This window comes from Conger conger, chromosome 18 (assembly GCF_963514075.1).
Source record: "Conger conger chromosome 18, fConCon1.1, whole genome shotgun sequence".
In the NCBI taxonomy this organism is placed as follows: domain Eukaryota; kingdom Metazoa; phylum Chordata; class Actinopteri; order Anguilliformes; family Congridae; genus Conger; species Conger conger.
Genome location: NC_083777.1, coordinates 18,609,644 through 18,623,414, shown reverse-complemented (window position 1 = coordinate 18,623,414; position 13,771 = coordinate 18,609,644). Strand labels below are relative to the sequence as shown.

At 40.4% G+C, this 13,771-nt stretch overlaps 1 protein-coding gene across 1 annotated transcript; it reads left to right on the top strand.

Annotated features, from left to right (window-relative positions):
* Positions 1 to 641: 641 nt before the first annotated feature.
* bag3 (BCL2 associated athanogene 3) lies at positions 642 to 10,056 on the top strand. The gene is made up of 4 exons (XM_061228469.1): positions 642 to 833; positions 4,762 to 5,097; positions 6,667 to 6,987; positions 8,053 to 10,056. Exons 1-4 carry the CDS (start codon positions 642 to 644, stop codon positions 9,229 to 9,231), a joined length of 2,028 nt encoding a protein of 675 aa, XP_061084453.1. The 3' UTR covers positions 9,232 to 10,056.
* Positions 10,057 to 13,771: the final 3,715 nt, after the last annotated feature.

The following is a 13,771-nucleotide window of genomic DNA, read 5'->3' as shown; positions in this document are numbered from 1 at the left end:
ATGGAGGAATAGTGAAAATTCCTTTCCGAATGTGTTCTCTAACCATATCACAAATTGTAGGAAAAGACACTCAGTGGCTTTTATCATTGCCAGACATTAAAGCTATTAAAGCTGGGGTGTCAATAATTGTGGAACCTGTTTTTGGGGGAAATATTATTTTTATATAAAAACATTTAAGACTTTGGTTGATTCCACTGGATCATTAATAAAGAACACTACTTTACTCATGTTGGGAAATAAAGTTTATATGAATTGAATATTCTCATCGTCTATTTGTATTGAAAAAATATTTTTGTGGCAAGTACGTTTGAGCTGCTTATAAACGGAATATATCGCGGACGTGTTGGTGAAGTTCCTGGTAGTTCGGCTTAATATTGATTGAAAACTGTATTTGCGAAAACCGAAGTTAAAAATAGAGGATTTCTTTCCACAAATTTTACCATTGATATAATGTGACAAATTATTACTAATCAAGGAGAAACGGTTAGTCAGCACACTCTCCTTCTTACACATCAATAACTTGCCAAGTTACAGTGCTGGGACTAAGGACTCCCAGCATTGATGGGGCTAATTCGAGAAACTTCCAGCCCCCTTTCCACACGTCACCGAACGGATTCCTTAAAGTCTGTGGGCCGTATATAATGGCACACTTCACAGCACCGAGAAGCTTGCAGAGCAGGAAGACACATTCACCAATGGTACAAATGGCTACGAACGACCCTCTGCCTCCAGGATGGGAAATTAAAATTGATCCTCATACTGGATGGCCTTTTTTTGTTGATCACAATAATCGAATAACCACTTGGAATGACCCAAGACACGACAGTAAAAAGGTGGGTGTATTACTAATAGACGAGCTGGCAAATGTAGCCAGCGCTTAGCGGAGTGGGCGTGCGTGCGTGCGTATATGTTTGAGAGCGATAGCGTTGAAGTTTATAATTTCAGCGATGGTGACGATGCTTGCTAACATAAATCGAAGACTCAAAATGGGTGTTCAAGAAAAATGTACATGTTTAGATACGTGGGGTATTGGTGGATATATTGCTGCTGTTGCGCACATTTTATTCTATAGTAGGTAAACGTATGAGGTAAAATAATCTTCCAATTTCGATATTGAGCTTCATTGGTGTTAAACCGCTATTTCGAACAGCAGCAACGCAAACGTTTCATAGCCTATTTGAGTAAGTCCATGGTACCGTAACATATTTTTATCCGAACCTTTGATGGATGAATAGGTTAGTTTATTCATTGTATTCCACGAAAACAGTCAAAAACGTATGTATAAGGGGTTAAATAATAGCCTACATGCCCTTTAATATTCTTGTGTTATGATCTAACCGTGACTGTTTTGTGCATGACGTACTGCAGTCATCTGTAAAGTCACTCATACCACAGAGTATTAGGACTGCTTCATAATGTTTATTTAAAGCTCCGTAGACTACGCACTGGTTTCCTGGTATAAAATGTAGCACGCTGCTACACAGCATGCTACTTCCAACTGAAAAGTTACCCTTGCAGGGAATTTGAGGCAGAATGTTTAAAAGAAACCAACCTGGTTACAATGTTCCGTTTTTAATTTTACTTTCTAAAATGGGATTTATGTTTTTGTGAACGAGCGTAACGCCAGGTGTAAGAACGGAGCACGATTCAATGTGCGTCAAACCCTGTAGGAAAACGGGGGTAGAGACTCCCTGCCAGCCAGCTGGCCTCTTCCATTTTAAAAGATCAACACTTGCTGTTGTCCAAAGTTAGTGTCACCCAGAATGTGCTGGAAAGACAGCTGTCAGGAGATAAACTTGGTGCAGTGCTGGGGAACTGCATGCCTGCCTGTATGCCAGGAAGAAACTGGTTGTACTGTGCGTACTTCAGCTACACATTAAATATTTTTGGAAGTGGAAATACATGTCCATTATTTGAAACAATAAAGCACAATTACAAGTTGTGATGTGAGTTTTAGGAGTGTAGTCATAGATTACACACTTACTCATATTACTTGAATATTATTTAAGTTATTTACTTACGAGAGTAGTTAAGCACAAAACAAACAGCCCCACATTTTCTAAATATCAAAAATAAAAATAAAATAAAATAAATAATAATCATAATAATAACAGTCTAAAATCTAATAACAGTTGACAGACCAACTTTTTGCACTTCTCAGTACACTGCCTTCATCAGTGAATTGTAATTAGTGTAATTATACTGAAGATGCTCCTACTTATATGCTACTGGAATAACCAGAATTGTATGCAAAGTTCAATAAAACTCTCACACTTTTTACTCGTGTATTTTGAACTACACTCAGTATACTTTTCAAGCTAGTAAAATAAATACTGTACCAGCAATTAGTTTAGGTCATCCAAGTAGCCACCTGGACATACTAGTTGTCAGTTGCAGGTTTGAATTAGAGGAATCATTAGTTATGACCTTTATGACTGGAGAGGCTATATTTAAAGCCATAGAGCTACTGTAAATAGGGAGACGGTGCTATAGTCATTTTGATATACACTCAGTGACCATTTTATCTGGGAAACCTACACACCAGCTTGTTAATGCAATATTTACTCAGCCAATCATGTGGCCGCAACTAAATGCTTAAAAGCATGCTGTTTTTCACACCAAATGTCAGAATGGGGAAGACGTGATCTAAGTTACTTTGACTGTGAAATAATTGTTGGTGCCAGACAGGGTGGTTTGAATATATCAGAAACTGCTGATCTCCTGGGATTTCAACACACAACAGTCTCTAGAGTTAGCAAAGAATGGTGCGAAAAACAAAAACCTCCAGTGAACAGCAGTTCTGTGGGCAAAAACACATAGTTAATGAGAGAGGTCAGAGGAGAAGGGCCAGACTGGTCGAAGCTGACAGGAAGGTGACAGTAACGCAAATACCCATGCATTACAACAGTGGTATGCAGAAGAGCATCTGTGAACACACAACGCATCAAAGTGGATAGACTACAGTAGCAGAAGACTTAAGTCTAAAAATAGGTCTAATAAATACCTAAGAAAGTGCTCACTGAGTGTATGATAAAAAACATTCCCTTGTAATACAGTAATTGGAGGATAATGTATAACATGTTGACCAAATAGTTTTCCACATAGTTTTCCAAGTATTGTAGGTCTCTGAACAAGGGTGTATTTGACCTTTAATCAAACCACAGATTCTATATTTTAACAACTGGATCATCTTCAACCGTATTTATATTGGCTTCCATCTTGCATCATTTTGCCACTTGTGTAACAGGTGTTAATAGTGCAGGGATTAATTTAGTAGCGTTCCCAAACTTCATAAAACTTTCAGAGACTCCTAAAGCAGCAGTTATACACCTCTGGGTCGAGAGGCCTACTTGTGACAGGCTCCACATTTACAACAAAAGCCGCAGGGACTAGCGGAACCACCTCTCTATACTGTATCTCCAAACGGAAAATATGAGTAAAAACTGAGTATTTAAGAAAGTATAATGCTGGCTTGTTTAGAAGATGGCGTGGAAAAATACAGTACGATTGTTCAGGCATTTACCATCGGGTTGTGTGCAGTGGTGTGGAAATGATCTCCTTATATGAGTAATGTTTGTGAAAACTGCATGTGAACAGCTATGACTCAATGCTCTGGAGCAGTGCTGTCTGCCGTCACTATACAGTATGCAGATGAAGATTTGAATCAATAAATGAGACGTCCCATTTTGCCATCAGTTTTAATTGAGTTATTGCTTTTATGCTTGCTTAATAGACTTGTTGTGTCAGTATTTCACACATAAATGTGACATGACAAGTTTTTAAAAGTATTGCGCACAGAATTCAGCATGAAATGAATATTACTTATGCTGGTTTATCTTACTATGGTGTTGCATGTGACTTTTGTCATGTTAGTGTGGATAAAATATGACTTGGGATACTGTTATCTACTCCAGCAGTCATTAGTACTCTGTATGTCTTTCAGCACTCAACATATATTCTAGTTATCCACGCACAAACAGGTGCAACTGTAGTATTCTTGCGTAATCTATAGAGTGGGAATGGTGGTAAGTTGCTGCTTTGCAGTTCAGTATTCTTACTCTGTTTCCTAAAGCAGTTTTAAACTTCCGCAGGGCCTCCAAAAGAGTGCTGAGCTGCAGTTGTATTTATTTTAATTTAGGCCTAGTTCCAAAGCCCACCCTACCACTCTTGACAGCAGGATCCATCAGCCATTACGAGGAAAGATATTTACTTTAGACCGAAGGTCTGAATTCTTGTGTTGAAGTTATAGAATTTGCTGCCACTCGCTATCCATTGACACAGCCCTGTTGACATTCGGTTGGATGCCCATACACGACACACTGAAGGAGAGTCAGTCTGTTCCTGTGACTTTAACTTGTTTTTTTTCCTGCAGCGTAGGGCAGCAGCAAAGTTGTTTTCAGAGAGGGTATTCGATCTCTTTTTAGTAGAGGGGAGTCTCTTGCATGTTACCTTTTGAATTTAGCTACTTGTAATGCATGTGCTTAGAAATGCATTACAGTAACTGTTATTTTTCTTTTGTGATGCGCAATGATTTTCAAAACTGCATGCAGACAGCTATGACTCAGTGCTCTGTCGCAATACAGCCTGGTAAAAAAATGAAGAGCTTAGACACAGAAGTAGCAGAGACATAGACAACCTGCCCATACACCCCCTTCCCAATCCATGTAAAATATGCATAAGCGGTTTGCGACAAACCTGAAACTCTCCACCAGATCATTAGGTAGTCATCCCTCATATGTCTGTGTTTGTTGTGTATTTCAGGATAGCCAGACCTCTAATGGGCCCTGTGAAGCTTCTGCTCAGGAACCCCAGAAGAACTATGTGCGGGAGATGAAGTTCCCCACGCTGCGCCAGGGGTATATCCCCATTCCCGTGACTCACGACAACCTGGACCTGTGGCAGCAGCACCATCCCGGCTTTCCCTTTGCTCAGCCCGCTCCCATACAGAGGATTCGGGCCGAAGGAAGAACCCCCTCTCCCACGCCATCCCACCCCACCCGGCCCAGATCCCCTGTTAGGATGCCTCCCGAGGGGTGCCTGAGTGACCCTCATAGTGGGTTAGGCGTGACTTCTTCACCTGGATCACAAGCACCTGAGGTGAGATATAGGACAGCATGACTGCACTCATGCCAGAAAGCAGTTGTGACTATTCCTACTAACCTCATTTCAGCTCCCCGGAGTAGCAATGCATTGTGGTACTGACACCGTTTCATTGTTCATGGACACACACGCGATTTAAAAAAGACTTAAAAAAGAGTTTTATTGCAACTATGCAGTATTTCATTTAAGGTTTATGTCTTGAAAAGTTGTTTCAAAAGTTGTTCAAAATATACAATATGAAACCATTTTAAATTTTAATTTTTCTGTGATGATGTGTGCTTGTGCGTCTTGCTTTAAAGAAGTAACATGGTGGTTGAATGTGACACTTGTCAGTTGTCTTTACGCAACAATAAAACAAATTTACATAATTGTTTTTACTATTCAGTCATTTAAATGTATCTTAAAACTTGTTTTTCTAAGCCTAAATTTCCCACTATAAAAGTTTGCCGAAACTGTCTGGGCATGGTAATGAGAACTGTCAATTAGCTATGATTCACAGACTGTGCTCCCACTTTCCACACATTGTTGTTTGTTACCATAACTACTTCCTTGATACTCTTGGGAGACTGAATTTTCACAAGCTAGCTAACTTAGTATATCAACTATCGATAGCTAAGGTAAGGACGGTGACTTATCCAATGATACCAAGTTAAGATAAAAGCTCAACTATAATGTCATTATGAAAACAACGTTAGCTAGCTAGCTAAGGTTATTGATAACGTCACTTTATGAAAGCAAACTAGCTAGCTAGATAATGACAAATGTCTAATAGTCTTTAAAAGGCAATTTAAGTCATTATTTCTCATTTAAGTGAACCTAACATTAGTCAAATGTTTTTTGCATTGTCTTGCCTGGATGCCGGTGGCGCAAACTATGGGTCACAGAAGAGATAAAGAAATAATCTGCCACAAAATTATTTAAATATAACGCATTGTAACAAACAGCTTTTAAGGAGGGATACATTGCACTAAAAAAGTATAACTAGAAATTTGGTCAGCCCTGATGAAAATTCCATCTTAAACCAGCCTACACTGGTCAAGTTTAAGCTGTGTTCTTTAGGTGGTCAACCAGATGTTTTTTGTATTGCTACATGACACCATTACTATGTTGTGGATACTCCCAAAAGAATTAGCATAAGAATAAATACCTTTTTGTGCAAACATAATTCATTTTAAATCCAACAAATCCTGACAACACCCATCATTCTCTCAGTCATTTTGATAAATGCATGCTTTTTATACTTTTATCTACTTGAATGCAGGATCTATCAATTAATCACCATTGTTTAAAAACTGTATGTTATGTACCATTTGTGGAAAGGAGTGCTGAAAGAGTGATATGGGATATATCACCTAGGACATTTGGGAAATCTGTAATAATATATGCATTTGTAACTACTTGTAATGTGTACTACACAGAGAAATCCCGATAAAAAAAAAAAGAATAGTCAAATTTATGTTAGCTACTGAATTTGATGATTTGTAATGACTGTTATTTTCATGAGAAAAAGGGAAAGCTGAGTTCTTTTGAGTGTAGGACAGTGACGTGACCCTTTCTGTTGATCAGATCTCTTCCTTTGGGATGAGCTGCCATCCACCCCCAGCTCAGTCTGTGCAGCTGCAGCCTGGCTACATCCCCATCCCAGTGATCCATGAAGGAGCAGGGGTCCATGGTCAGGCCCCGCCAAACCACAGCCTGCACCCCCAACGCTTCGCCCAAACTGAGCCCACCCATCACCGCCTACAACCGGAGGAGCGGACCCAACAGCCTGGACCTGTTCAGCCCCCCCATGAGAGAGCCAATCGTAACGCCTCCCCCATCCTCATCCCCTCCCACATTAGAACACAGTCTCCAATCAGAGCTCAGGTCATGGGAGAGCGACTTCCGGTATGTATGAGCTCTATTCCGTAAGATTTTATGGAATAGATTTTACCATTAGATAGTATGATATGATTATATTTAAGGAGGTTAACCCCATTGTGCAGATGCCAAATCTGGCCAATCCTTACCCATTTAGGTAGTGTTCTATTTAAGGTTTTATAACACGAGGTGGAAAATTACTTGAATTAAGACATTTGTACCATGTACAACACTTACTTGGTTTAGTTTATTTTCAAAATGTCAGCAAACAATCTCGGTGAAAATTAAAAAACAAGGGTTTTCTCCTAGTTTGCAATGAAATACTGAGACACACAACACAAGTAAAACTATACATTTTCTGGATCATAAACCACAAGTTTGAAAAATCTAAGAGTGCTATGCAGCTCTTCTAAAGCCCCTTGATTTTAGGGGACCAAAAGTAATTGGACAAATTAACACAAACTGAAATATTCATCATTTTCAATATTTCTTGGCAAATCCTTTGCAATCAATGACTACCTGAAGATCACAACCCATAGACATCACCGGATGCTGGTTATCTTACCTGTTACCATGTACTGCAGCCCTCTTCAGCTCCTGCTTGTTTTGGGGACTATTTGCCTTCAGTCTGGTTTTCAGCAAGTGAGATGCATGCTCAATTAGATTGAGGTCAGATGATTGATCAATGAACACGGCATCCCCAAGTTAGCCAGCTCCTGTGGCAGCCATAATGCCAAAACTATTACACCTTAGATGTTATAGTTTCTTAGATGAGGCGGGGGGGGGGGGGGGGGGGGGGGGGCTGGTTATTGGGCAGATCCTTTTAGTCTCCACACTTTGCTCTTCATGTCACTCCGGGTAATCTTCATATCATCTGTTAATAACAATTTGTTGGAGAACTCTAGAGGTTTTTGAATGTATGGTTTTGTGACCTGTAGAATTGAACTAACCATTTTATTCTTGAGGCTGAGTAAAACATTCTTGTGGTTACACTCGGTTACATGCAGTTACCAAACATTCTTGCTGTTATTGAATTGGTACATTATTTTAAAAAATAATTTTCATTAAATTATAATATGTGATGTTGTTTAGGTTCAACAGCATGTGCTGCAGGAAGCCAGTTCAGAAGCCCCAGCCGAGAGCAGCCCGAGAGAGCACACACAGCCACCCCAATTCCCCCAGACTCAGACTGCCCAGCTTCCCCAACCACAGTCCCCCCAGTTCCCCCAAGCCCAGACCCCCCAATTCAGCCAAGCCCAGACCCCCCAATTCAGCCAAGCCCAAACCCCCCAATTCAGCCAGGCCCAGCCCCCCCAATTCAGCCAGGCCCAGCCCCTCCAATTCAGCCCGGCCCAGAGCCCCCAATTCAGCCAGGGCCAGACCCCCCAATTCAGCCCAGTCCAGAGCCCCCAATTCAGCCAGGGCCAGACCCCCCAATTCAGCCCAGCCCAGCCCCACCAATTCCCACAGGCTCAGACCCCTCAGTACCCTCAGACTCCGCAGTACCCCCAGACCCCTCAGTACCCCCAGGCTCAGACCTCCCAGTACCCCCAAACTCAGTCCCCCCAATTCACCCAGGCCCAGACACCCCAATTCTCCCAGGCTCAGTCCCCACAGTTCCCCCAAACACAGACCCCTCAATTCCCCCAGGCGCAGTCTCCTCAGTACCCCCAGGCCACAACCCCCCAATTCTCCCAAAATCAGGCACCCCAGTACCATCAAACCCCGACACCCCAATTCCCCCAGACGCAGACAGCCCAATTCTCCCAGGCTCAGACCCCCCAGTACCCTCAAACTCAGACCCCCAGCTTCCCCCAGGCCGGTCACAGAGACGCCGATTTGCGACAGCCACCCGAGAGACCAGAGGTTGAGGGCAGAGGTCACATCCCTGAGAAAGCCGAGCCTCCAAAAGCTACGTCCGTTCCGCTGGAGGCGATGCCTGAGAAAGCAGAAGATGCGCCGGCTCATCCGGGCCTGGCCAAGGTGCAGCGGATTGTGGAGAGGGTTCAGAGACTGGAGCATGAAGTCCGATGCTTTGATGGAAAGAAGAATGACAAGCGCTATCTGCTTTTGGAAGAGCTTTTGACGAAAGAACTGCTGGCACTGGACTCTGTTGACCCAGAGGGCAGGGCAGATGTGCGGCAGGCCAGGCGGGATGGGGTTCGCAAAGTGCAGAACATTCTAGAAGGACTAGAGGCCCTTGGGGAAGAGTCAGAGCTGCCTGTCAGTGAGAACATTACCCAAGGATCTGAGCCCCAGGAGATGTCCTAAACCACACAACCTCAGCTACCCAGCCTTCATACGAATGCATTTCCCATGCAAATGTTCATGAACATTGTGCTCAACCATTTATGAAGCAAGTGATAACAGAATTCAATAAAGTGTCTGCCATGGAGTGCCATTTTGTAGAACCATTGTGGTAGCCAGTGTGTCATCACAATGTTAGGCTACTGTACAATGGGGCATATGCATAAAAGGTGCAGATCAGGACAAAAAGGTGACAGAAACACAGACAGCCCTGCTGCTAGGCTGGAAGTGTTCTCTGTCCAGTGCAGTTGCTTTGCCTTTGACAGGTGTATTTAGGATTCACAGATATGGTGATCCAAAAAGGATATCCCCACTGTAAGACTGAAACTGGCCACAGCTGCTATTGAACAGGCTGATGGATGACAGCATTGATTATGTGGTGCAGGAATGAATGACTGGTGTATTATCACGCATTGTGTAACACACAGTGGACATCAGCCGCAACAGTGATGCTGCTAAGCATTGTCAGGGTAATGGTTAGCATTAGCATTGCTACAGAGAAGTCTCCGTCGGTTTCCTTTCCCTTCTTTAATAGTGAGGGTTTGTAAGCAGTATTTTTGTATTAATATTTGTCATTCTGGAATATAATTATTTCTGCCTGGTTTTCGGCCTATTACTTGCACTAAGACAGGATAAAAAGAAAAGAACATTTAACTTTTAAGTGACTGATGCAAGGACACGTTTTATGCATATTCCCTGTTATAGAACTAAGGATTGAAAGAGACCTTTCTTTAAATGCCATTGGATTACAGTTTTCAGGTTGTTTTTTTTTTTTTTTTTTGGGGGGGGGGGGGTTTGTTGTTTGACTTTTCTTTTAATTTAAAAATGTAAACAGTTCTAGACCCATGTCTGACTGCAAAACATTTGGATTATTTAAACTATATGAGTATAACGTGTTTATGCTTCTTTGACATTAGCATGTCTACAGCTGGGATGTCATTGCCATTTTTTTAATTAAGGTGTTATAAATGCTTTATATAGCGGTTTGATTCTGCTGTTTGAGACTATTTTAATCTGGTTTTCACACACAGAAGCTTGGCTTGTGCCCAACTGCCCTGTGTTTGCTTTGGCACTCTTCTCAGTGTTCTTCAAGGCTTATACTTTTTGTGAAATTTGTGACAGTGACAGGGAAAAAAACAAAAAAAAAACATGTTTGACCCAATCTGATACGTATATGACTATATAAATGATTATTTTCATGGCTGAATTCACAATGGAGCTCCGGATGCAATACAACAGAGACAATATAGAAACAATAAAAATTGATTTATTTTAACGATTAAATGGATGAACAGATTGGTGTAGGAGAGAATGTGTTTCGACTGTCGTGGTGATGGTAGGCCTGCGGTGCTAATGCGATGGGAACTGGGCTCACAAACTTTCTGTAAGGGCTGTGGCTTCTTTTCCCAGGTGACGGGTAAATAACCAGCTCTATCAATGCATTGTATGTAAAAAAAAAAAAAATGTATTCTCTGTTATCTGGATAAAAGTAAATGCCAAATATAAAAGGGTTCAGCACTGCAGTGGAGAGCGGTGTTTGAAACTGCCATTTCACTTTTCACAAAACCACCCAGCTGCACAAATGGCTCACATGATGTTTTGGTTTAACCGACATTTATTGGCCGCTGTCACTCAATGTAACTGAGCTAAATGCAACTGAATTAGATAAAAGCCCCATGGTGATGAAGTCTGAAGTGAGGATGTGGTCCTCGTCTTGTTTAAGCTGGGGTTTTGTTTGGTTAGACTCAAGTCTTTAAAGAGAAACAAAAGAAACTGACCTCACAAACAGGAGAGGTGCAGTTTCAGGTAGCTGCTTATCACTACTTCCCTGTCCCACTGTCAGGTGCAGTCATATAGTTGTGTCTACCACAAGGTGGCAGTAAAGTACCTATCCATAAGACAGTTACTGAACTTAGGCAAGTTACAGCTTTTTCAAATACTTTATTTTTTAGATTATTATTATCATTATTAGTATTCTTCTTCTTAATAATAATAATAATAATAATAATAATATTCCTGGGGGTTACATTCCTTTTTTAAATGATGCATATGCAAACATTTCAATGTACTATTTATAAAACAGCATAAGAAGACATACAAATACGGTGCCTTAAAATACATATGCAGTTGTTGGTTTTTCTGCTGCCACTAGTGGAAACTGTGTTGACATTGTACTGTGTGGACTGCATATGGTCACAATTTATTACACATCTGAGTATTTCCTAACCCGCTCTAAATGCATTGCTAGCTATGCTATCGTACCTCTCTGCACTTTGATATACGTGTTAACATTATTGGCTCCCTTCCAAGTAAATAAATTCCAACACTCCGCACCCCACTGGATATTGCATCTGTCAGTAAAGTGTTATGCTGACATATATAGACTGCGGTAAAGTTTCAACAGCTATAGTTATGTTATGAAAGACATTCATTCTCTGGCTAAGAAATGTGTGTACTCCAACCAACATGTTTTCCTTTATTTTTAATATTGAAAAAAATGTTATATTGACTAAATATACATGACTAAAATGTTACAAAATGCATATTCATTCTAAAAATGCATATTCACGACTGTGTAGTCTTATCTTCCTTTCTCATTTACCTCTAGCTCTTGTTTTCAGTTATCCAATGCAGGAGTGAAAGCACCCAGATATACTTCAGTAGTCAAGGGACCATCTCAAAACTGCACTGCTTTTGAACACACACTGCATAGACCACATAATTACTTCATTATTCTCACCCTACTTTCACAAGCTTAATAACAAGTTGTTATAAAAGAGATGAATTTGCTTATCATAACAGATTTGCATTTTCTTCAATAGCAGTCCCTCCATGTGACGAGTACATAGAAAACCAATTGCAGTCAAAACTCACACTTGGATTGCTGGATCGTTGTTTCTCTCATAATGTATTTTGCCAAGTTTAAGAACTGAGCCAATATGTAGGTGTTCATAATTACCCAGCTAACACACAAGTGCATTAATGGCTACTTACCACGTCAAAGATCTTGGAATGGCAAAGTTGCCTCTTCGGATTGGTCCTGTTTGTCATTGACAGTATGTAAGTACAGGGAACATTGTTCCCTTAGGCCAAGCTAATTGTACAACGGATATTGTGTGTGGCATCATTCTCGTCCAAATATTCCCAAGCATGCCTTTATATTCCTACCAGAACTGAGCTGGTACATCATTTTAATTGACAGAGACAAAATGTGAACAAAAATTATCTCAATTTTATGGATAAATAATTCCACGTGGGAAATAAAGCAGTTAGTAGTGGATGCACAGGTATATTGGTTCAACGTAAGCAGAAATAACTTTTTCTCTTTCAAATAACTTTTTCTCTTTCAAATAACTTTTTCTCTTTCAAATAACTTTTTCTCTTTCAAATAACTTTTTGTATCCATCTACCAAAAACTTACTTGAAAAGCAGATTGGTCAAGATAAAAAAAATTACACTGGAGACGTGTGTACTTTGTACTCTTATTATGACCACAGTTATTTGTTACATTTTCATCCTTCAAATTGAAAAATGAAGGCGAATGAATAGCTCAGTTATTGCATTTTTGTCACGTTATTGTCTTTGTTCAAAAGACATCATCCAGACAAATGTACCAGCTTTATGAAGGCGCTCATAAAGAGTATTTAGTATTCATCAAAAGGGTTTAGTGTCTCCAGAGGCTGACAAGGGAAAGAGATTAACAGTTTGAACCAAGCCTTTTCAATCCATCCATGACGTGTGGACTCCTGACTGATTTATCCTCCTCAAACCTATTCACTCCCTAAACTCCATCGAGCAGGTCTCCTTTGCAAACCTTTCTGAAGCTCCATTCTGAGCATGTTCTGCATCATGCTACCTTTCCACAGGTGAACTGTGAAACTCTCCCATTCCTGCATATGAGAATAAAGGTCACACAATAAAGAGCAGTTCATATTAAATTCAATTACTGGCACTCGTTTACCTTATTATTAGTATTTATTTGTTTCCCCCCCTAAAGAAGTCAAAACAAACATTGGTAAAAGTCTAAAAAGTGTTTATTGTAGTAAGGTGTTACATTTAAATTCAGCATCTCTTCTCTAGCAGCACTATGTCAGTACACAGAAATATTGAGGGCAGTTAAACGGGTTTCTCCTCCACAGGACAGCATTGTGTAAACAACTCAGCACCCAGCGTCTCCAGCACATGAGCTTTCTGACATGGAGGTGTTCCAAACCGCGTGGGAAATGTTTTCAAAATAAAAGTCAACAAATGCTAATTTCTTCATGACAAAAAATCTACTAAACAGAAACCCAGTCTGAAGAGAACAAGACGTTCAAGACAAAAAAAAAGAATAGTGAATGATAACTTTTGATTCATACATTAGAGGCTGCCCATATCTTTATTACATTTGGTCTTTCACACAATCCAACTCTTTTTAAACAGATTTTTTCAACTACCTGTTCTAGCTTGTGAATGCCAAGAAAGAACATATGAATGAATTAATGAATGATAGCATTCATGTTTC